General features: G+C 37.9%; 1 protein-coding gene across 1 annotated transcript; it reads left to right on the forward strand.

Moving 5' to 3' along the window:
- The first annotated feature begins 360 nt into the window (after window positions 1–360).
- LOC139734478 (uncharacterized) lies at window positions 361–18434 on the forward strand. The gene is made up of 12 exons (XM_071645261.1): window positions 361–696; window positions 2375–2572; window positions 6258–6464; window positions 7251–7492; window positions 8074–8170; window positions 9139–9336; window positions 11234–11393; window positions 11757–11854; window positions 12263–12542; window positions 15141–15242; window positions 17043–17267; window positions 18133–18434. The coding sequence occupies exons 1-12, from the start codon at window positions 361–363 to the stop codon at window positions 18432–18434; spliced, it is 2445 nt and encodes an 814-aa protein (XP_071501362.1).
- Window positions 18435–22977: the final 4543 nt, after the last annotated feature.

A 22977-nucleotide genomic window follows, 5' to 3' on the forward strand; every position in this document is an offset into this window, starting at 1 on the left:
TGACAAGTGGCGTTTTAAACAGTGTAATACTTCAGCTACTAGTAAATAATTTATTGACACGCAGTACCGATGAATTCCCATGATTGTGAACAATTCTAAATTACTCTTTCGTGTGCTTGTATCTCTTTGTGCGTTCAGGTATGAGTGTTCCCTCCATTCGAGCAGATGACAAGCCATCTTGAGGAATCAACTTCTTGCGCTTACTTTACGAGCTGGAGAAATAGTCAGCTGGGGAGCAATTCAAACCAATCACTGATTAACCGGGAATGCCAGAGAATCTATCGGGATCAGAGCATCGTCCGTGGTGATAGGGACGTAACGTCGAGAAGCACGTCATAAAAGGCTACTGCAGAAACAAACATGGGTAGTGGCTCGAGTAAGTCCTCGCAGGTAGTGACAGCGAAAGTGACAGAGGAGGAACCTCCGGAGAAATCCGCCGAAGGCACTACCATCCGCGAGACAGTGGCCTTTAGTAGGAAGGATATTGTAGCGAAGGGTCCCCCACAAGAGACAATTAACGTCCCCAATACACTACAGTTCGAAAGTGTGGACGAGAACGAGTACGATGAACCTCGTCATCCTGTGGCGAAACTTGATACGGTCGCGGAGGACGCTGAACTGGATGACGACGGAGAAGACAAGGACAGGAACTCGCTGGCATCGAACGCTGAACTAAGCCTGGAAAACGCTGAGCAGGTATATATATATATATTTTTTTTTTGTCAGTCAGCTTCAAATGTACTGTGCTTTATATCTGCAAGTGATAGATATTGTTTGAGGTGGAAATAAGGAAGGTTATTGGGATGGACTATTTGTATGGCAGACATATCATAAACTTGCCCTGTTTTTATGGTCTTGAGTTTCTGGATTAGAATGTTTTGGGCATAATGAGTGAACGAACAAAACAAAATGAGTCAAATTTCGACATAAAACAAGCTCCTCCTCAGAAAGTGCAGCAGGCTCTTCCTGCTTAGCGATGTCAGCTGCATGACTTGATTGTTTCCCATTCTTTTCCAGTCCTCTATGTGTCCTTCTGTTAGCCTTTCGTGCATGTACCCAAATATATGTGAGACTGCATCACAAAATCACCAGAAAGGTCACCATTTTGTGAATTCTCAGCTATAAGGTCGGACTCTGAAAGAGCAGACTCTAAAATTACAAATACAAATTGACTTCCCTAACACATCAAAATGAGGGAAAGAAAGCACAGCCTCTAGAAATGTGTTCATTTAGAAAAAGAGACTTTGAAGCGTAGGATCTGTTCAAGCACTTCAGGTTATGCTCTATGCAATGAATGGGACAAAAACAAAATGATTAAACTGTATAACAACCGCTATGAAGCGGTTATTACTATCAAACTGAAGAGAAGAATTGCTCATTAGATTCATTCTATTTATGGCTAACACCAACTTGCACAGTATTAGTATCATTCTCTCCAATTTTATTAGGGTTGAAAGGAAAAAGTTTGTAAGCCATATTGTCATATTGACAGACAACACACTGGAAGTAAATTTTATTTTGCTTTCACAACAAAAACACTTGTTTATGTTTGCCTTGTGGAATTTTCATATGTGGTAGCATGAAGCAGGTTGGTTTCGACGTGTTTCTCTGCCTGCCAGGTAATGATAGGAGCCACGTATTCTACAGCGTATGTAGAATTTGTCAAGGTAGAAAAAATTCTAGTTGTCCGCATTTCATGTTAGCTTGCCAATGTTAACAACAAAACAAAATAAGGAAAAGAGCGACACCCGAGCCAAACGCACGCAGATAGAGCGGGTCTTTCACTCCATGTAATATTCATTCCGAGAAAAGTCATCAAAACAAACCAGGCACCAGATGTCAGAGCCTGCAGTTGAACGCAAAATTAGGTTGAGGTCTGTCAATTAACGCGAGGTCTTGCTTCCGACTTAGTTCATTGACTTCCTTTGTCCATAGTTACACTGTACGTCGAATACGCAGTCGAAGCCGCGTGGCCTGTTACGAGGATGACCACAAGAAAACGTGATCGTGTGAGATCCCCTCTGATAGTTAGTCATTCATCATTATATAAAAGTCGTGCCGATGTAAATAAGCGCACTTGGTTACGGAAAAGGAGACACATCATGGACATGAATTGTACGCCGTGGAAGATTGTAAACCCGCTACCTAGGTGTTTGAGAAATTGCCGTAAGGGGAAAGTGACTATGAACCTGGTAAGTTCTTCATTATATAAAGGCAATTTATCGCTTTGCAGCACGGTGCAATATCAATAGTATATGTAATTTGGTATATTCTATATGTGTATTGATATAACATTGTATTTCTTGGGAAAGTCATCACATATTATGTAAAGACCTTTCCCTCAATCTTCCCTTCCCTCAATCTGTACCTAAAGTGTGGTAAGCCGTCGTCAACAATGACGGATCAGGAGCGATTTGCCAGACTCGAGGAGATACATCGACAAGGAACGTACTCGGAGACCAAGTTCAGCGAGGCCAAGTTTAAGGTCTTCAACGACTACCTCACATGGGCCACAGAGACGGGCAGCCGTGGGGAGCGAGTCGTAATGCCTGATGAAACCATGAAGATTGAGGTATGACGTCCTCATTATACACACGTAATGACAAAATACAGTTGTTTATTGGCATCACATGTTTATTCACCTTTAAATGTCACCTTTATGTAGTTATGCGATATTTATATATTGCATTTGTATATTACATTATGGGCATGCGTATTTGATATCGTCCGCCTCATTCTCGTTGTTTTCCGTCATTTGTGTTGATAATGTAATGTCAATGACGATATTGATAATCAATTGTTATAATGATACTTGTAAATTGTAATGATAGCAATAATAATGATGATAACAAAAATAAACAATAATAGTGTCACGAATAATTGTTAGTTGTTAAGTTTAAATTGTAATGCTTGTGGGTCAAATTCATCGTCTTCTCCAAAGTGAAATGCCAGGCACCAAAATACATGATAACCTCACGGATAATTAGAAATAAAACAGAATTATCGGAATAGTGTATGTTGTCTGTACTGTTGTTGTGGCAGGATCTACACTCCAGATAGTCCTATCATATAAGATACAGTACTCCCTTACTTAAGAAATCACTGGAGGAACATAGGAGCAAATTCATAATGACGCTCATGTGTCATAATAACTGCAAATGTATTACTAAACCCTGCTTGTAAAGATTATACGTTTTGTTTGTTTGTTTGTTTGTTTGGTTTATTTCTGCATTTTCTTTCTCCGAATACAATTGCAAATGAAAACAAAATGATACAGATACATACAAATCAATACAAAAAAAAATCATTTGCGTAACAACATTCAGTCTGAAGTGGCATAATTATGAATCAAAATAACATATTAAGGCTTACTGTATCTAATAACAAAGGAGAAATCAATACAGGGGACCGTCATCATAAGCAGAGCTTGACGTGGATGAGGCCCTATCTGAATATGTGATACCAATGTAATACAACACCAATTATATATGTACTCATAAAACTCTTAATCTTAATACACAAAACACATTTTGCTACAGAAAAAAAAAACAGAAAAGAAAAATAGTGACTTGGCGCTTTAGAACAAGAAAAAAAAAACAGCACGCAGCACCATTGACTGCTGCATGGTATAGTAGACAATAAAAGTGTAGGTGTGTGCGAGTGACAGTGCGTCGTGTGTGCAGGTGACAGTGCAAGAGAGAATAAAGGCTGTAGCATGCCTATTTTGGGGGTAAGGTATACGCTTTAATGAATGTATGCAATATCATTATCAAAGAAAGGAAAGGAACGGGAGGGAATGAAAAAAAAAACACTTTGCATGGATCAGGGCTTACTGAGACTTCAGAAAAAAAGAAGAAAAAGTACATTGATCAAAAACTACTAACTGGAAACATATTTCAATAATAAATACTTTTTTAAATGAGCTTTAAAGGAAAACAGTGAAGTACACTGCTTTAATTGATCAGGTAGGTTATTCCAGACATCGGGACCGTAATGTCTAATTGATTTCTGAGCTAAAACAGTTTTGGGGTTTACAAGGTGAAAATCTGTCGAACGGCGAGTTGGATATGTGTGTATATTCGAATTTAAGTGAAAAATATTATGAAATAAAGAGGGAAGTTGATTTGTTGCATACTTGTACATAAATATACCTGTTTGTAAGATGTGGATGTCCTGAAGCTTCAAAGTATGCAAACGATGAAATAAAGGATCTGTATGAGATAAATATGTGGAATTAGTAATAATACGAATAGCACGCTTTTGGAGTAAATACAATGAATTCAGTTTAGTAATACTACAATTTCCCCATACAATATTTGAATACAATATATGAGGCAAAATTAAAGAATTATATAAAATAATCAGGGATCGTTCTGATAAGAGATCTTTCAACTTCCAGAGTACACCAATATTTCTTGATAGGGTCCTTTGTAAACAGGATATATGTTCGTTCCATGTTAAATGAGAATCGATTGTAATGCCTAAAAATCTAATAACCTGTTTCTCGCAAAGAGAAAACCCATCAATTGATATGTTGACATTAAGATCCTGTGAGTAGGGTTTTCTAAAATAAACGAAATTTGTCTTATTAACATTCAAAGATAACTTGTTTGATTTAAACCAATCCAATATATTCAATAATTCAGTGTTCAAACGATTAACAAGTGTCCCTACATCATAATCTGATGTAATAATGGATGTATCATCAGCAAAAAGTATAAAATTCAAAGATGGAGAAGAACCTATAATATCATTTATATAAATGTTAAACAACAGAGGCCCTAAAATGGAGCCTTGAGGTACCCCACATTTAATATCAAGTTTGTGTGATTCATAAGACTGAAAACTAACATACTGTTGACGGTTTTGCAAATAATTTATAAACCAGAGCAGAGCGTGACCTCGTATACCATACGTATTAAGTTTATGTATCAATACTTCATGGTCGATGGTGTCGAATGCTTTCGACAAATCCATGTATATACCTATAACATGCTTTTTATCAGCAAAAGCTTCAATCATTTTATCACACATGTGAGCGATTGCATAGTCAGTAGAATATCCACTTCTAAATCCAAATTGATTGGGTATCAATAAATTATTGGTTTGTAAAAACTGATATAACCTTTTATACACAATTTTTTCAAGAACTTTGGATATACTTGGTAATAATGAAATTGGTGTATAATTACTCATTAATTTAAAGTCATCTTTTTTATGAATGGGAATAACTTTTGCAAGTTTGAATGAGTTCGGAAAAATGCCTGTTGAAAGAGACATATTAAATACGTGAGTTAGGGGGCTTGCAATGTAAAAGATTATTTGTTTCAATAAATGAACACTAAGACCATCATGCCCACTCGATTTAGTTGTTTTCAGATTCTGAACAATATTGATTATTTCATGGTCATTGGTAGGCGTGAGAAATAATGAATTTTCACAAGGATTGGGTAAATAATCAGTAAAATGTGTATTACATGAATTCATATTAGATGCTAAACTAGGACCAATATTTATAAAATAATCATTAAATGAATTGGCAATTGTGGTAAAATCAGTAATTTCCTCATTGTCAATGATGATAGAGTTGGTAGTTTCTTTTACCGTCTTTCCCATAAGAGCATTGACAGTTTTCCACAATGAAAAAAGATTATCCTTATTTTTTTCTATATTAGTTGAATAATACAATTTTCGGGACAATCTTATTACTGATGTTAATTGATTTCTATATTTCCGGTATTTCATAAATGAGTTATTACTTTGATTCTTTATTGCTTGCTTATATAACTTATTACGGGTTGATATAGACCGCATAATACCTTTGGTAATCCAGGGTTGTCTATTTTTCTTTAAAGGTTTCCGTTTAACCAAAGGAATATTTCTCTGATAATAATACAATAATCTGCTGATAAATTTTTCATAAGCAGTATCAGCATTGCTTTCATCAAATACATCGTCCCATTCTTCCTGCGCTAAATCAAATATCAAAGAATTTATATTACTTTCTGTTTCCTTATAATACATTTGAGATTTTTTATTTTCAAAATATTGTTTTATTTTCAAAGAACTATTGTTGATGGTAAAAACAGGTAAATGATCGGATATATCATAAATAAAATATTTGCAGGTTGTTTTTTTTTATACAGCGAAAGAAAAATCAGAATTCTTATTAAAAGAAATAATTAGATAAGTAAAACTATTGCTGTCGTTTCGAGGATCAGTTGGAAGTATACTTCTTATGTCTATTCGTAATCCAGCAAAAGCGAGAGCTCCGTGAGACGATGAAGAAGCTCCATGAGGCCGACTCGTACACAGGCAACGAGGAGCTCCACTGTCTTCTCGTCCTCTGCAAATTGAGTGACGTTAGGCAAGCCGACTACGTCGAGCTGGTCACTGAGCTCGGCTTCGCCAGGCTCTTCCTGCAGATCTGGGATAAGCTGCACAAAGATGACGTAAATGATCTGGTGAGTGACTCGTTAGAGGTACACTCTTCCTTTCTCCGCCTTAAGCTCGACTGTGTAAAAGCGCCTACAGAAAAAGAAAAAAAAAACCGTTATATCTTGCGTGTGTGTGCGTGTGCTGCGTTTCTTCACACCCTAGAAATCGGAGACATTGTTTCACAAATTTGTAGTTGGGGATCTCTTGTACAAAGAACTTTTGGATGATGTTGTTACTTATTCAAGTGTTTACAATTTATTTCATGTGTTTGTGTACAAAAGCTTCTCATATCCTTAACGTATTGGATCTAACGATGAAAGGAATGATAATGTCTGTAGAATGTCGAAATCAAGTTTAGAAAAAGAGTCGTATCCTTCTCTAATGTCGATAATACATAATCGATATCAAAATTTTAAAGCATAGCAAGCGTTTCCTTTTCATCTTGTTCATGATTAAAAACAGAATAGCTCTTTTTAACGCTCAAAGTTGGGGAACAAGATGACAAGTGACAATACAACGATAACGGCCTGTCAGATGCCGTTTCTGACATACAATAGTTAAAAGTAAAAACTTTCTTCCTCTGTCTGTCTGGGTCTGCATATTTTTCACTGCCCCAACTCCCTCTCTTTCTCTCAAGCCCCCCCCCCCCCCCTCTTTGTATCTCGTAATTGACGCTGATGCAGCGCTTTCAGCGTTAAAGGTTAGTGTTCTTGTCATTGTTAGCCATAGCCAGCATTATTATGTAGGCCAGTAATCGTGGTAATCACTAAGTTTTTAAAGTAATCTCTCTCTGTCTCTCCTCAAATGGTCAGATCGAGAACCCCGCTTCGTACCTCGCCATCAACCTGCTGCTGGATGCCACACAGGGCTTTACAGTAGCCGGTGACAAGCTCTGCCAGCAGATTGGCGAGCTGTGTGTGCCTGCACTCCTTGCCGTTCTCCACGACCGTTTCTACTCCGTGGACGCTCTCAATATGGATAGCAAGAAGCTGCGATGGATGTCGAGGAGAGAGTTCCTCAAGCGTGTTCTCACAGTGCTCTACCACTGCATCAGGTATGTTACGAGCAGCGTCCTTTACCCTCACCCATCCTTTGATATTCTTCGCCCCTCTCTCTCATACCTCTTCACTCTTTACCCGTTTTTCGTCACCCTTCATCTCTCACTCTTCGCCCTTTCTTTCATTTCTTTTCCTTTATTATTGTAAGTAATTATTCTTCTTTAAATTTATGAAATTCTTCCGTCGAGATGTTTTCATTGCAACTGATTGACAAATTGCCCTACATCCACGTACATTTCGGTCGATGTAGGTCAATCTGTCAATCATTTGCAGCTATTCTGCTGCTGATTATCACATTTGTTAGAGTTTGTTTATTTTCGTATCCATCAGTTTCCTATTCAGTCTATGTGTCCGTCTGTATCGATAATATTGCAAATGTATTTGTGTAAATGTGCATGTTTGAGTAATCATGTCATTGATCTGTCATATTAATGCACACAAACATTTAATGTACATTAATGATCTCACCAGTAATGATGATCTCATGCATTGTCATTAGTTCGTGCAATATTGTGTTTTGATTTTTAAACGCGGAAAGAAATAAGACCGAAATTATCTATTCTTTCTACCACTGTAGGCATCACATGGACAACAAGTCGATTTTCCGAGAGAACCACGCCACCATGGTCCTCAAGCCATACCTGAAGTGCCGCTTTCTTATCCTGCGGGTCAAGGTATTAAAGCTCGCGAACTCTCGTCAACACACCTATTTGTTTGATCACCTGTTTCTGTGTGTGTGTGTGTGTGTGTGTGTGTGTGTGTGTATGTGTGTGTGTGTTCATGTGTGTGTGTGTGTGTGTGTGTGTGTGTGTGTGTGTGTATGTGTCATTATTCTGGGAAGGTGTTCCGCAATATCAATTTTACTATTGTGTCACGCATTGTCAACTTCAAAATCCATAAATGATATTTTATATCTGTAGTTCGACAACGCCCGTCTAAACACAAGAGGTAAGGCCAATAATGGAAATTGTGGTCATTTTTATAGATGTAAATCAACTTTAGAGTGATATCAGTCTTCGTCAATTTTAGTATGATTATTACCTCCGCAAAGGAAGGAAGTTATGTTTTCATCGGCATTGGTTTGTTTGATTGTTTGCAACAATAACTCAAAAAGTTGTGATCGGACTTGAATAAAACTTGCAGGAAAAGTCGATAATGGCATAAGGAACATAACCCATCATTAAATTTCGGTAGTGATCCAGGAAATTTTCATGCATTTTTGAAGGATTTTTTAAATCTTTTTGGCATATAGGTACAATGAACTTGGGTTTTCAAGCTGCGCCTACTTCAGGTTTGCATTCATAGAGTAAAACGTGTACTCTGCTTGAGCGAGCGAGGCGCCGCGCAGCTGGAAGCTGATGACGCAAACAAAGGCTTCTATATGGGGGAATTGCATGCGTGTAGGGTGTAAATGAGTCGCCGTCTTGGAGGAGGTCTGCGCTCTCCGAGTGCTTGTGTAGTTGCATTTTTAAAAATTTTATTTCAGCCAATTAAACGTTTTATTACGCTTTCATTTACGACTAACGGGACTAGTTCATTACATCTAAGGAGCATAATGTTTACTTCTTCTCTCTTTTAAGTAATGAGGAGAACAGCAGGGGATGTTTACGTAATTGTTTTCTGTCTATCTTTATCTTCCAAGGCTATTTTCATTTTAGCCTTCATCGTGACAGAGGATGAGAACGCGCACCTCAACACAACCAACACCAACATCGACTTCATCGTGAAGATCCTGAGTAAGGCCCTTAACGAACCAAACCACTACTCGGCACACTACAATTTCTCCTCCATCCAGGTTGCCGACGCTATGAAGTATCTTGCCGCCAACGACGACAACAAGGTAAATTACTATAGTAAATCAAAAGTAATAATGCTCGTACCAATACAGATAATACTATCACTCCCAGTGATGGTGATAATGATGATAATGACTAATTATGAAATAATATATAATAGTAATGAAAATTATAATGGTAATGACGATAATTACACTAATAATACATGTAATGATGATGATAATAATACTAATAATGATAATAGAAACGATGATACTTATCATTGTAATCATCATCATAATACCAACAACACTGATGGTTATAATGAAATATGTGCAATATGATTAGTGGATTCTATAGTCATGGATGATGAGACTGCTGCTGCTGCTACTACTACTGCTTCTACTAATGCTATTACTATCACTACTACTACTACTACTACTACGGCGACGACGACGACTACTACTACTACAGCAACTACTACAACCTCTACTACTATACTACTACAGCTACTACTACTACTATGACGACGACGAATACTACTACTGCAACTGCTACCACCACTACTGCTACTGCTGCTACTACTACTACCACTACTACTACTATACTACTACCACCACCACTACTACTACTACTACTACTACTACTACTACTACTACTACTATCATTACTACTACTACAACTACTACTACTGCTACTACTACTATTGCTACTACTATACAACACCTTAGAAGAATGTAGCTATCCGATTGGTCGATTGCCCATCACTTGACATTACTTTAATTAAAAGTTCCATCGCACGCTGTGGCTGTCAACCGTGCAATTTTGTTTGAGCAAAGCGCATGGCTGACGTCACGTATTTTCACTGACTCCCGTGTTAAACTCACGACTGATTCGAAGTTTTTGTTCCATCGCACGGCTCTGATGTCACAACAAACAAACATTTGCCGCTCGCACTCAACAGTTACAAGCGCGCTTACAAGTAAACATTTTTGTAACAACTTCAACCGATTAGCTTTTCGCGTACATGCGTACACTGTGACTGTGACATGTGCGGCTACTCATTCGTCTTTCACGGAGAAATGGTTGACATTTCTGGCTAAATTCAAGAATCTGTTTGGACCACATTATGTCGACGTTCGAGGTGTTGTATAAAACAAATAGAATATGGTCTTTACTTGTGCAATGGAACAAGATATCGCACTCGGTGAAAAATGAGGCGCACTATACAATTCGGCTTCGCCTCGTTGAATAGAGCGCCTCTATCTTTCACCTCGTACGAAATCTTGTACCATCGCACTCGTGACCATTCACTATACTACTACTACTACTACTACTACTACTACTACTACTACTACTACTACATGTACTACTACATGTACTACTACTACTACTACTACTACTACATGTACTACTACATGTACTACTACTACTACTACTACCACTGCTACCTACTACTACTACTACTACTACTACTACTACTACTACTACTACTACTACTATTTCAAGACGTTCAGTCGAAATGAAATATCATTAGATACGATTGTGATATAGAAACAGGAGAGTGGTCTCTTCCCCCCCCCCCCCCCCGAACGTAATATTCTGGTGTTAAAGTTCATGATAGGTTTAAGATGAAGACCGAAGGTGAAATTAATAATTGAATGAAAGGAACAACAATGAGAATACCGTAGATAAAAACTACAAAAGAATAACTTCAGATAAACACAAAAGGGCAGATAGTAGTTATTCGGAGGTGGATTTCGAAAGAGGAAAAGTGAAATGCTTTACGAAATGGAAGGGAAACACGGGTAAATATAGGGAGAGGTAGAACTAAGCACTTTGTAATGTATGATATCCCCGTTAACGCGATGAAAGGGACTGAAGATGCTACCAACTACATAATGTTAACGTGTCTCATTGCACACCAAACCAGGCTCGCTTCCCAATCATTTTTCCATCCAGGTAAAATTCATTACTGCCGGCGCTCTTTCACGCATCGTTTCAATGATGTCCGACGAAAACCCCCTCGAGGAGCAGCGAAGTGCGATAGAGGTGCTATGGATACTTTCATTCCACCCGTCTAACCAAAGTGCAATTCTGAAGGAGGAAGGTTGCCTTCAAAGTGAGACCCTTTCCATTTATTCCCTATTGTTGCATTCATGTAAGAGAAGTACGGTATAATAATCTTCGCCATAACCTGGTAAGGCCAGACAGTAAAACTGAGAAAACGAGAGTACAGAAAAAAGAAGAAATTTTGATAACGAAATATTTGCATTTCAATTATCCCCCGTCAAAATGTCAAAGTCTAAGGATGCGAGAAAGAAAAAAAAAAGGATAATCAAATGGAACTTATAGATTTTAACTTCGAATACCTTAGTGAATGATTTGACTGTAACGTTGTCGGAATGAATTGAAAAAAGAAATAAAGGAATGTATACACGTGTCTTACACATTATAACAAATGTTCACTACGAATTATTTTCAGTGGTGAGAAAGTGCAAGACTCATGCGGCACTGTCACGTCCGTGCGAAGCCATTCTCTGGAACGTTGGGGAAGAGACGCACGCAACGCTTACGAAAAAGGTAAGCCGAGTTACATGCAAACTAGTACACAGAGGAGCGGATCATTATCTTTACGTAGGTTGACTTTGAATTTTTGAACATACTTTAGTCGGAACACTCTCCACATTAACACAAAAATGGTGAGCACAGATACATCACTCAGAGGCCATGGGCATGCCACATCAAATTCTAAAGCAGAAATTATTACGTAAAAACGGAACATATTATGATGCTGCAATGCAGAAAACACTCTGTTTGCGAACTTATCCTGGGCAAAATAATTATAGTTGCTCATTCTGATTGTTAGGACCGCCGATGCTTTAGAAGAATAAGAACATGATAACACAACAGGTCAAACAAAACAGGAAACAAGCAGTTATTGACTCGAACCCTAGTTCTCTCATTTCTACATGATTTCTGCCGCTACAGTCAAAAGACCCCTCTCGGAAGTTGAAGCTGGACGCAAAGGAGGGTAACTCGGCAGCGGGCGGTGAGGGTAATTCAAGCAGCAAACAGTCCCCTGAACACACTGTCGAACACGACAACGAGGTCGGGGACGTCTTCTACAATGACGACGACGATGAAGAGGAAGTCAGTACTAATCATGTGATGCTTAGTTACCAGTGGGACGTTCAAAAACAGATTCTGAAAGTGAAGGAGCTGCTTCAAGCAGACGGATACAAAGTCTGGATGGATGTCGATCAAATGGGTGAGTACGTTCCCCTCAAGAGGGCGCTATCAGCTTTGGAATTTTAGTACGTACTCCCGAAGTCAATACATTGGCCTTTCTCTTCAGCGTTGTTTCAAATGACATTAGTGGAATTTTGTCAATATCAGCGTATTTGCTTCAACAAGTTTGTTTTATGTTAGAATGACACCAGATATGACAACATTAACAACAACAAACAGCAAAATTTTGCAATGGTGCTCATATACATGCCATAGTGGTATTTGGAGTTTTCCTATAGTTTGGGAACCAGTATAAGGAATGTGGCCACTGTTCATGTATTTTAGGTACACGTGTGCTTTGCATCTTCTTTTCATGTCAACAGAAATGTTGTCACGTCTCACAGTGGGCCAGAGAGATACCAAAGTGCGCCAAAAGTCATTTTGGGCACTTGGGATTTTTTAATTTTTGACATGCGCTCTTGAGAGGAAATACTTTGAAGAATATTTCATTGAAATATTTAAATCAGATATGTACATTAAAGGGATATATTTCCTACCTGAAGTAGCAAAATACAACATTTTAAGAGTTTCAAAGCAAATTGTAAGCTCTTTAATGAATACGTAATTTCGACATATAGTTTTTGAGATATCAACCTGCAATTTCTCCCACATATTTCTCATAGTTTATCTTACGTTATGAATGCCATAAAAATGCAAAGAAACCTAATCTTCATGAACATTTTCCGGTAAATATCCTTGAAAAGAGGGTAATTATTTGTCTTTTTTAATATATCCAAATGAAAAGTTTAGATTGCCACGGATTTCCAACTAAATTCTATTACCACAACATTTCCTGATGTCTCAGCTTTAAGCTGATACCAGATTTGGCTGCCACCTTTTGCCACTTTCTGTGTTAGAGCCGATTTTCCGCGGCACATTACGTATATTTTGGACCTGGCAGCCGCTTAGGAATTATGTTATCATACGGCGCCGCATGAGGGCGGCATTATATTTTAATTCTTTTTTTTTTCTTGCACGTTAAAGGCCCGCAAACATGATTAACACTGAATAAGAGGTAAACAGAGTTATAAATATGTATGAATAGGGTTAGTTCCGGCACCTAAAAGACCCTTCTTTCAAAGATAAAAGAGTACATAATTGCACATAACCAAGGTTATAGCCATATTATTGTCCATATTGTCATAGCCACTGCTGTAAACAAGCTATCCCCTCTGCGATACATACTGTATGGACACCTAAATACTTCGATCCTGCTCTTGACATATGCAGATAGAACGTTATACACCGAAACACAGATATTCTATTCTCATCGATTACTCTTTGGAAGTAAAGTCTGTTGCTATCCGGCTGCTCACCAAAGTGTGTCGGATCGCAGTCTGATGAATCCGACTGTGTCGGTCGACTATCAGGTCAATGTCGGACATTGCTCGCGTGATCCTCATCGGACGATCTTGCCTCATGGGATCATGCCCGACCTGTCTGACATTGGCCTGATAGGCGACAAATACAAGTCGGATTCATCAGACTGTGATCCTATATACTTAGGTGGGTTGCCGGAAGGAAAAAAAAAATGCTTCCGACGACTGACTGATGAGAAAAAAAAAATCCTTGTGGAATGGGGATGAATTTATAATTTCACATGATAGTGATTCCGATAGATTTTTCATTGAAAAAAATCTTTTGTTATAGCTTTTTCAAGTAGACCTTTATACACGGCAGACTCATTCTTAGTTGTTATAACCTTTCATTCTCCTGATTACTGACTTCACAATTTGTTATCTTTCCAGTAAAAAATTAGACAAAATGGTTTTTCGAGTGTTGCGCTTGTATAAATTGATGTGGCATAGGCCTAAGGTTATAAAGTAGAGAGATTGATTTGATATCACACATTTATGTCCTGCTAGAATAAAGTGAAGAAATTCACCCAAAAGTACAGCATACATCATAAACCTTTTTCTAATCTACACGGACAACAGTATCATTTTGCAGTACGTGTGTATAATATGGAACTTCCAGCGCAGCATGAATTCGATCGCCGAATGTTTATACACTTCCTGTGGCCAATTATGTAAGCATCTTGTATTCAATGATAGTAGATAAGCAGTGTCAGTGAATGTGAAAAGATAAATGAACCCCTTTTTCAAATTAACCTTTAAAGAAAATAAAACAGCCTAATATTTGCACTGCTTTATTCGTCATTTACAGACCAATTTTTGGTAGCCAATGAAAAATCAGCATCACGGTGACGTCATATGAGTTTGATATTATGTTCAATCACTTCTACGCCCCAAGTTACCCCTAGTCACCAAATTTGGGTAAAAAGAAACCATGGGGTATAATTTTGGCGCACTTTGAGCTCATTCTGGCCCACTGTGCGTCTGTTCATCCCTCAGTCTTCTATCATCTCTCAGGCTTCATCTCTCAGATAGCACTGATATTTCCAATTTGTCCTCCGGAGAAAATTAGATTCACGAAATGAACCATGAGAGAGCTAACATCATTTCAAGCTTGCACCAACAGCCTCATGACACACCATCATGCTTTAAGACCACTTTACAAGTTTATATAGCTTCAATGTGTTCTCAACGTACTCTGCTACATGTATGTCTTCCCGCAGGCGGCTCTACCCTGGAGGCGATGGCGTCTGCCGTGGAGAATGCTGCGGTGGTCCTCATCTGTTTCTCCGAGAAGTACAAGAATAGCCCGGCCTGCAGAACAGGTAGGTTGAAGTGATGACCATGATGTTTAGGTTTTCTTGATTTGCATAGCATAGTGTTCAAAAGATGTGTTATTGATATGCGTCAATTAAGAAGAGCTTCAAAGAATTGATCGCTTATATCGTATAATTGTCTATGTTATGTGAATGTTATATGATATATCATTGACAATATGCAATACACAAACACTTAATTCTCTATGTGCTACATAATCTAATTATCAGGAATCTAGGATGATAAATATGACAATCATTATTAACTCTTATATTCTCATAGATTCCTGATATGTAACTTTTTTTATTTCATTCAAATCGAATACAGCAAAAGTCATATACATGTTGTTTCATAGTCCGTGTAACTTACATAAGATGTAATTTTGACACAAAGCAATAGGCTTTTGTACTGACTTTCAAATAAAGTAGATTTTTACAATTAGTGAATTGCAATACCTGCACTCTGTAGATTTTATGATTTTAAGGAAACTTATCTAAAATACATAAAACAAAAACAAAACAAAACTTGAAGCTACCCCTGGATAACTACCTCGAGGGCAGTAACCTCCAGGATAACAACCCCTGGATTATTTCCTAGGGCAAGTTGCAGGACAAATGACCTGCAGGACGACTATCTCCAAGACAACTACTCCTGGAACAAATACTAGGACAATTCCACCAAGACAACTAAGTCCTAGAACACCTACGCCCGCTCCCAGATCAATTACCACCAGGACAATACTCTAAAGTAACTACTCTTTGAAGGAAAATTACCCCCAGGATAATTACCCCAAGGCAACTGTCCTTTAAAAAGATACCCTCCGGACAACAGATTCTAAAAAAATAACCCACAGGGCATTACCACCACTCCCCCCCCCCCCCAAAAAAAAAAAGGGGTCCACTTGATAAGTACCCTCTCACATCCAATTGTCCATAGGGTAATCATCTTAATAAAGAGGTAGTTGTTTGGGGGTAGTTATTCTTAAGCATACAAATTTCTAGGTACTTGTGCTAAGGGTTTTTTTTTTTTTTTTTTTTTTTCCGGGAGCTGTTTTCCTGGGAGTTGCTGTACTAGGAGATTTTTTTTTTTTTTTTTGTCTCGCTTGTGCAGCGGAAGCAACACATAGGCGACCTTTTCCCGTCGTCGTCAGCGTCGATGTCGGCGGCGGCAGTGTCAACAATAAGTTTTTTTAAAGCTCACACACACATACACACATTATAATACACACACACGCACAAAGCCAACACAACGTTTCTCAGCGTGCTTGTTTCTCAATAGGCTACTAGTCCTTAATGAAAAAAAAAAAGTCAAGCAATTAAAACGACTGAAGAAAACTGCATGCCCGTCGTGGTTACACAAAATGAATCTCGGCAGGTATTAGATCAAATGAGACCTAGATGTTCGATGTTGCGACAAAAATCGTGGATGCACGCATTTGAAACGCGTATGAAAGACCGCGCGAGTAGGCCCGATTGAAATAACCTTCACACAGAAGCAATGCACCGCTTAAATTGTAGCAGTCCAATAGATAGATTAATAATCATGATCTACAAAACAAACTTGGAATGTGTGTTAGCAGAAAACTACACACACTCACTCTTACATTCATGCATCATGAATACATTAATACATTTCTGATATCCCCAGCTTCATATTATGAATGAACTTTAATCTTCGTCTTTTGTAAGCCATATCATGTTATTTTGCAGTTTTTGTCCACGACGTAAAAGTCTCAAAACAGAGTGAAATGAAAATTTATTGTCTTTCCTTTTTAATGCCATGCGAAACTTTTCTTCCCCAATACGCAGAGGCCGAGTACACGTTCAAACTGAACAAACCCATCGTCCCGCTCAAAATGCAGACGGACTACGAGGCAGACGGCTGGCTGGGCATCATGCTAGGTACCAAATACTACATTGCCATGGCAACCATGGACGAGGTTGTCGACAACGTCGACAGGCTCAAGCGAGAACTGGCTAATCGAGGTCGTCTCCCTTCCACCTCCATCTCTCGTCATCTGTCCGTCACTGGAGGTGAGAATTTAAAGACCCTTAATGGTTACCTTCACCTTGTCAATAAGCTTTAAGTTCATGCTATGATGTGTCTGCATATCACTTTAAAAGATTTTAGTATTCCCCACCCTCTTGGTCGTTTACAATGGATTTATCGTTCAAATCAACATTTTCGCGCACTCATATTCCTACATATACTAATCAAATCTGAATTTGTGTCGTTCGAATTTGCCCCGGTCACTCAATTTGCGCAATACCGCTATTCCAGAGTTCAAATAGGCCCCTACTTATTTTTATTTTTTATTTAATTTATTCTTTATTATTATCATTATTATTATTTTTTTTTTTTGGGGGGGGGGGATTCAGTTTTCGCACGTTCAGCATTCAAAATCGTAAATCACTTTGAACAAATTCTGTTTATGATCTTTATTCTGTATTTTCGTTCATTGCTTATGAATTATGGCATGTGAACAAACCTGATCTCTTCATTGTGTAATATCTACTAAAATTTGTAAAGTTTCAGTCTTTTTAGTATGGATTTCATTTTCATCCTTATCTTAAGTTGGGCAAAGCATCAGTTTTGATCAGCACCAAGTTTTTTTTAATTGACAGATCAGTAATTCCAGAGATATAGAGAGGTTCTGCTTTGACTCGAATGCAACATTCTTATCAAATGACGTAGAAACCCTCAATGTTGAATTTGTCTACACCCTCTTCTAATAACGGCAGGTGCATTTCGCAAACCAATGTGGACATATTTAGATAATGAAGTCAGAGTTACAATATGAATAATATATTATGAAAGGAGCAAATAGGCCTATACTGTAGAGAGTTGTGATATCAAGCATCCCAACCTCCATAAGTTTTCTTCTTCATTCTCTTCCAGAAAGTAACCTCGCGGTGAAAATCAGGCGCAACGATTCGAAGCGGTTGTCCAAGCGGGAAGCAGTCAGCGCGAAGAATGCGGCAAACTGGACAAACGATGACGTGAATGCATGGTTGACGAGGAACAGTCTAACGGAGTTGAAAAATCGCCTAGAGGGCTATGACGGCGAGGGGATTCTTGGACTGAAGACCATCGCATCCGACGCGCCGGAGTTCTTTTACAAGGAGGTGAAAAACGAGCTGGGCTTGAAGTCTCTGAGGGAGATTATCCGCTTCAAGCAAGCTCTGGACGACATTTTGTGAGGGGATCGCATATCTAAGGCCATGCAGCCACATGTAGGGCGTTCTCCCCTTACGTGTATCATGCCACATTGTAATACGTGGCTTGTTGGTCGCGATGGTCGAGGTTTGTGCTTGAAATCCCTCTCTAACTCAAGAGAGATAGCGATTGGTGCTACGGAGTCGTGGATGACACGACCGGCGCTTTTTCAAGGCGTGTCTTTCTGAGGGCAGTTGATGGCAGTTTTGCCATGAGTAATTCGCTAATCTCGTGCATGAGATCCATGCATATCGTAGATTGTTACCATGGTGACGATAAAAGTGTTAGTCTGTGCCGGATGAGCGTACAAAGACGTGGGTACGAGCTATATCATTCAAGTAGATCTTATGGAGATGTATGGATGTTTCGCTTTCATGTCTTTTCTATCTCTGTCACCGATAACTGCACCATAGAGGTGAACTTGTTGACAAAGCAGCAGAAGGTTTGGCACATCCGTGTAATTTGTAGACGGCTGATGACAGTTTCATCTTCATTTACCTCCTTTTGATATACACAATTAAATGAAATCCAATCCTGGCAGTGACAACTGTCTCCTGAATAACAGAACCATTTTGCCTCAAGTCATCCATTTTTGGGTTGGTTGTACCGAATGGTTTACAGATGAAGGTTTTTTTTTTCTGGTTTCTTCTTTCGTTCTTGTCATGGTCTTCCAGACAATTGATGCTGATTGAAGCGAAATGAGTCGAATAATATACGGTTCTCCCCTTTTGAGGCATTGATGACTATGAGATACGATGCCGTTTAGAAACTGAGAAGAGTTGCTGCGTAAATGCAAGCATGTAATGATGTCTGATATTCCCCGAGGTACCAATGCAGATTTATATGTGGGATCAGTATATCACTACAGTAATATGAACCGGAAACAGATCATTTCTTGGTTTCTATGTGTCTTCTCCTGCGTTATTTCCTAACTCAAGGCCAGTACCAGATTCAAAGAAGTGGTGTGAAAAAAAAATCAGATAGGAAAACATGTTATTTCCCTGTCACACACACAGGAGTTCTTTCAGTTTGAGATTTGTGAAAAATACCCCATAGTGCTTTTGTAACTTCCACCAGAGGGATGTGTGACGATGCTTGGATGAAATTGAGACGATTTTCTGCGTCAGTAAGCGAGTGTAATGATGTCTGATATTTCCCGCGGCACAAATGCAGATTTATATGTGGGGTAAAAATTACGTGAAATTGTGAAATTTAGAATACCACGACAGTAATCTGAGGCAGATCGAGACAGATCATTTTGCTTCCTCTATTTCTCCTTCGTTATTTCCACACTCAAGGCCAGAATCAGATTAACGAAGTGAGGTGGAGATGATATTGAGATTGGATATGCTATCTCCTTGCCACGCGAAGTCTTTCAGTTTAATGGTTCTTTGTAAATTCCACCAGAGGGATGTACAAACACACCTCGATAGACTATGCATCATTATGCAGTTCTACTCTGCACAGTGTCTATAAATTAGAAAGCGAGTAAATGAGTAGGCATACAAATTCATTCAAATCCATTTTCTCATGATTACAACTCAATGAATTTATGTCACAAAAGTCTGATGTCAATAGCCATTTTTGATGTAAATATGAAAATCTAGATTAAAGAAAATTATTGAGGTATGAGTTTTCTTCAATTTTGTCTGCCCTCTGTACAAATAAGATTTGTAAGAACTCCTGATCTACATTTTTTTTTTTATCAAACACGTCGGAAAAAAGGAACCAGCGGGAATCGAAACTATTATCTACTGCTACTGGGTATTGATGTGCGAGTGGTTCACAAGGCTTTTTCACACATATCAAAGATTTCATAGAAATGTACCATGGAAAGTCACTGTTAAGAGAAGATAATTCTTGAGAAAATTCGAACAGATATGATTACCGTGGCAAGGGAGCAATAAAATTCTTTTGAAGAGACGCCACGAACTATTCTTTCTTTTCTTTTTTTTTTATAACTGTACGATATTATGAAAGGATGGAAATCAAGCGTCATGAAGTATAACTGTGCAGTTGAAAAGCTTAGAAGTGGGAGGTTGATGTTGGTTAGGGAGTATCAATTAGGAGGGAATATTTCAAATTCTGCCAAAGAGCGCTACAGGGTCTCCAATGATTGTGATCCATGACGTTTAACAGTATTTGCAATGCGTCATCTCTAGTCTTTGCGAGGATGCAAAGAATAAAACAAATCAAAGATTGCATCGTAAAACTACTTGACAATAATCTATTATACATACGCAAAAAGATCTCACCAGAAATTGACCATCACAAAGGGTTTGCTTGGTTCTTGTTTTCAAGTATCAAAGGATGCAAATTGATAGAGTGTAACCTCAAAATGTATTAGGAGATATAATTGGATGTGTCAAGGTGAAGTCTGGCAAAACGATCCAATTCAGCACACTGCACTTTGGCGTTGGTTCATCTGTTAATTATGAATAACTCAGGACTATGTTAACATGTTTTTCACGTGTTGCCTTTAGCAAATTTATGGGCTTTCATGATCGGAATATTTTTCGAAAATCACTATTTCTGCAGATTTATTGTAATACAGTATGTATCTTAATATGCCGCATTTTTGTTGTTATCAAATATATTTACGACAATGATAGTGGCTGCTTAGTATGTTTGTGGTAATCATGATGCAGGGCTACGCATTTTTATCTTTTTATATAAACGACTCCAGCTCACCTGTGCCTGTATCACATGTGTATCACGTATGACACAAATAACCCATACGTGTATGATCAATCATAATGAAAGTCTGGAGGCAAAATTAATGTTAATTAAAAGTTTACAAATCTGTTTTACGCACTTAATTTCACACTTCTCATTCATACATCCTTTATGTCTGTAGTGTTTTAAATGAGAACAAAAACGCTTAAATATTGTCTATAAACAAAGTTAACACTTGCTTGTGAATTCAGTTTATGTTATAATCACTTGGCGTGCAATACACATTGTAAATATGGCCATATTGTGTACTGAAATGTGTAGTGAAAATCATGACGTGGTCATGTTATGTCAGTAGAGAAGCGTGATCTTGATTGAAAAGAGTAATCAGAATTGTTGAAAAAAAAAAAGATAATGGCAGTGGTCATAGTAAGAAATAAATGCATTGTATGCAGTCATTATAAAGATTCGTTTGTCAGTGCACTTTGTATCGAGTAATTAAATCAGTTTGGCCTGATTTGAATGTAATACCTTGGCATCAGCGTGAGAAGACACAAGAAGAGAGATTTACAGATACGAAAACGAGAAAGAAGAAATTCAATCCAAATGTTTATGTGCCATAAACTGCTTGGTTATGTCCACATAAAGTAATATCCACTTCTAAGAGAAAGTGGTTCAGTCGTCAAATATTATATGCATGTACATCAGCATTACCACTAGCACGGTACACATCGTGACTATCTACACTCAACAAAAAAGAAAAGAAAAGAAAAGAAAGTAAACACTTTTTCCAATACATATTTTTCATAGAGGATTTTGATAAAAATCATTGCGTCATATACATATCAAATATTATTCAAATGGCTATAATGCAAGGATAAATGAACACAGTTTGTTTTCATCCTCCAAGACACAAAAGTAAAAAATGCCAAATATAGTAAATTTGACATTTTGTCATTTATTTGCAAATGCCCTTCAAGATAGCAATGATTATTAAAGATCAAATCAACACAATGAGAGACGTGTACGTAATAGCAAAAATAAGTATTCGTTCCCCTGTATCTCCTTATATCCTCAAAGAAAAACAAAGTGGGAGAATAAAGAGTGAAATAAGAATGTTCATTCGAATCAAACTTCAATTTAGACATGGAGTAAGCCGCAAAGGTTATAAAATGGACAGAATTCATTCTTTTAATCTAGGAAACTTAAGAATTCATGAGACAAATTCAAGAACCAAATATCATTGTCAATTTTCTTAATTTGAAATAATATTTTAAATTTCTACCAATTTGTGACATGAATTTTTAGTTAAGACCATATTCTAAAAGAGCAGACTTTAAGCTTTAAAATGATGTATAACTTAAATCAAATGGACTCTCCTAACCTATCTAAATATTGGAAAGAAAGCACAAACTCAGGAAAAGTGTGAACTGAGAAAAGAGGCTCTGAAGTACAGTGTCTATTCAAGCGCTTAATCTTTACCAAACCGTGCTGGCTGTGCGATGAATGGGCCAAAAAGAGGAAGTAAACCACCAGAGTAAGAACAATGAAGGGGTTATCAGATTAAACTGAAATTAAACATGCCTCATTAACACATTCTGTCCATAATGAATGCCAATTTTCAAAGCAGTAGTACTATAATTTTAAAAGTTATTAGAGTTGAAAGTGAAGAGTGTGGACAAGGTTTTTCAGAAATGAAAAAGGGATTCTAAAGACACACCTAATCACACTATTCTACCAAAAATGTTCGAGATAAACTGCTAAAAAACACACACTTTCTTGCCCGTTTTATGATACCAAATTTTAGCATGATGTAAAAGAAGACCCGCTCTTTCAGAAAATATGAAAAAGTCA

This window comes from Diadema antillarum, unplaced genomic scaffold, assembly GCF_040938485.1.
Source record: "Diadema antillarum isolate AM-2024a unplaced genomic scaffold, OU_Dant_1.0 seq00000527_RagTag, whole genome shotgun sequence".
NCBI lineage: Eukaryota > Metazoa > Echinodermata > Echinoidea > Diadematoida > Diadematidae > Diadema > Diadema antillarum.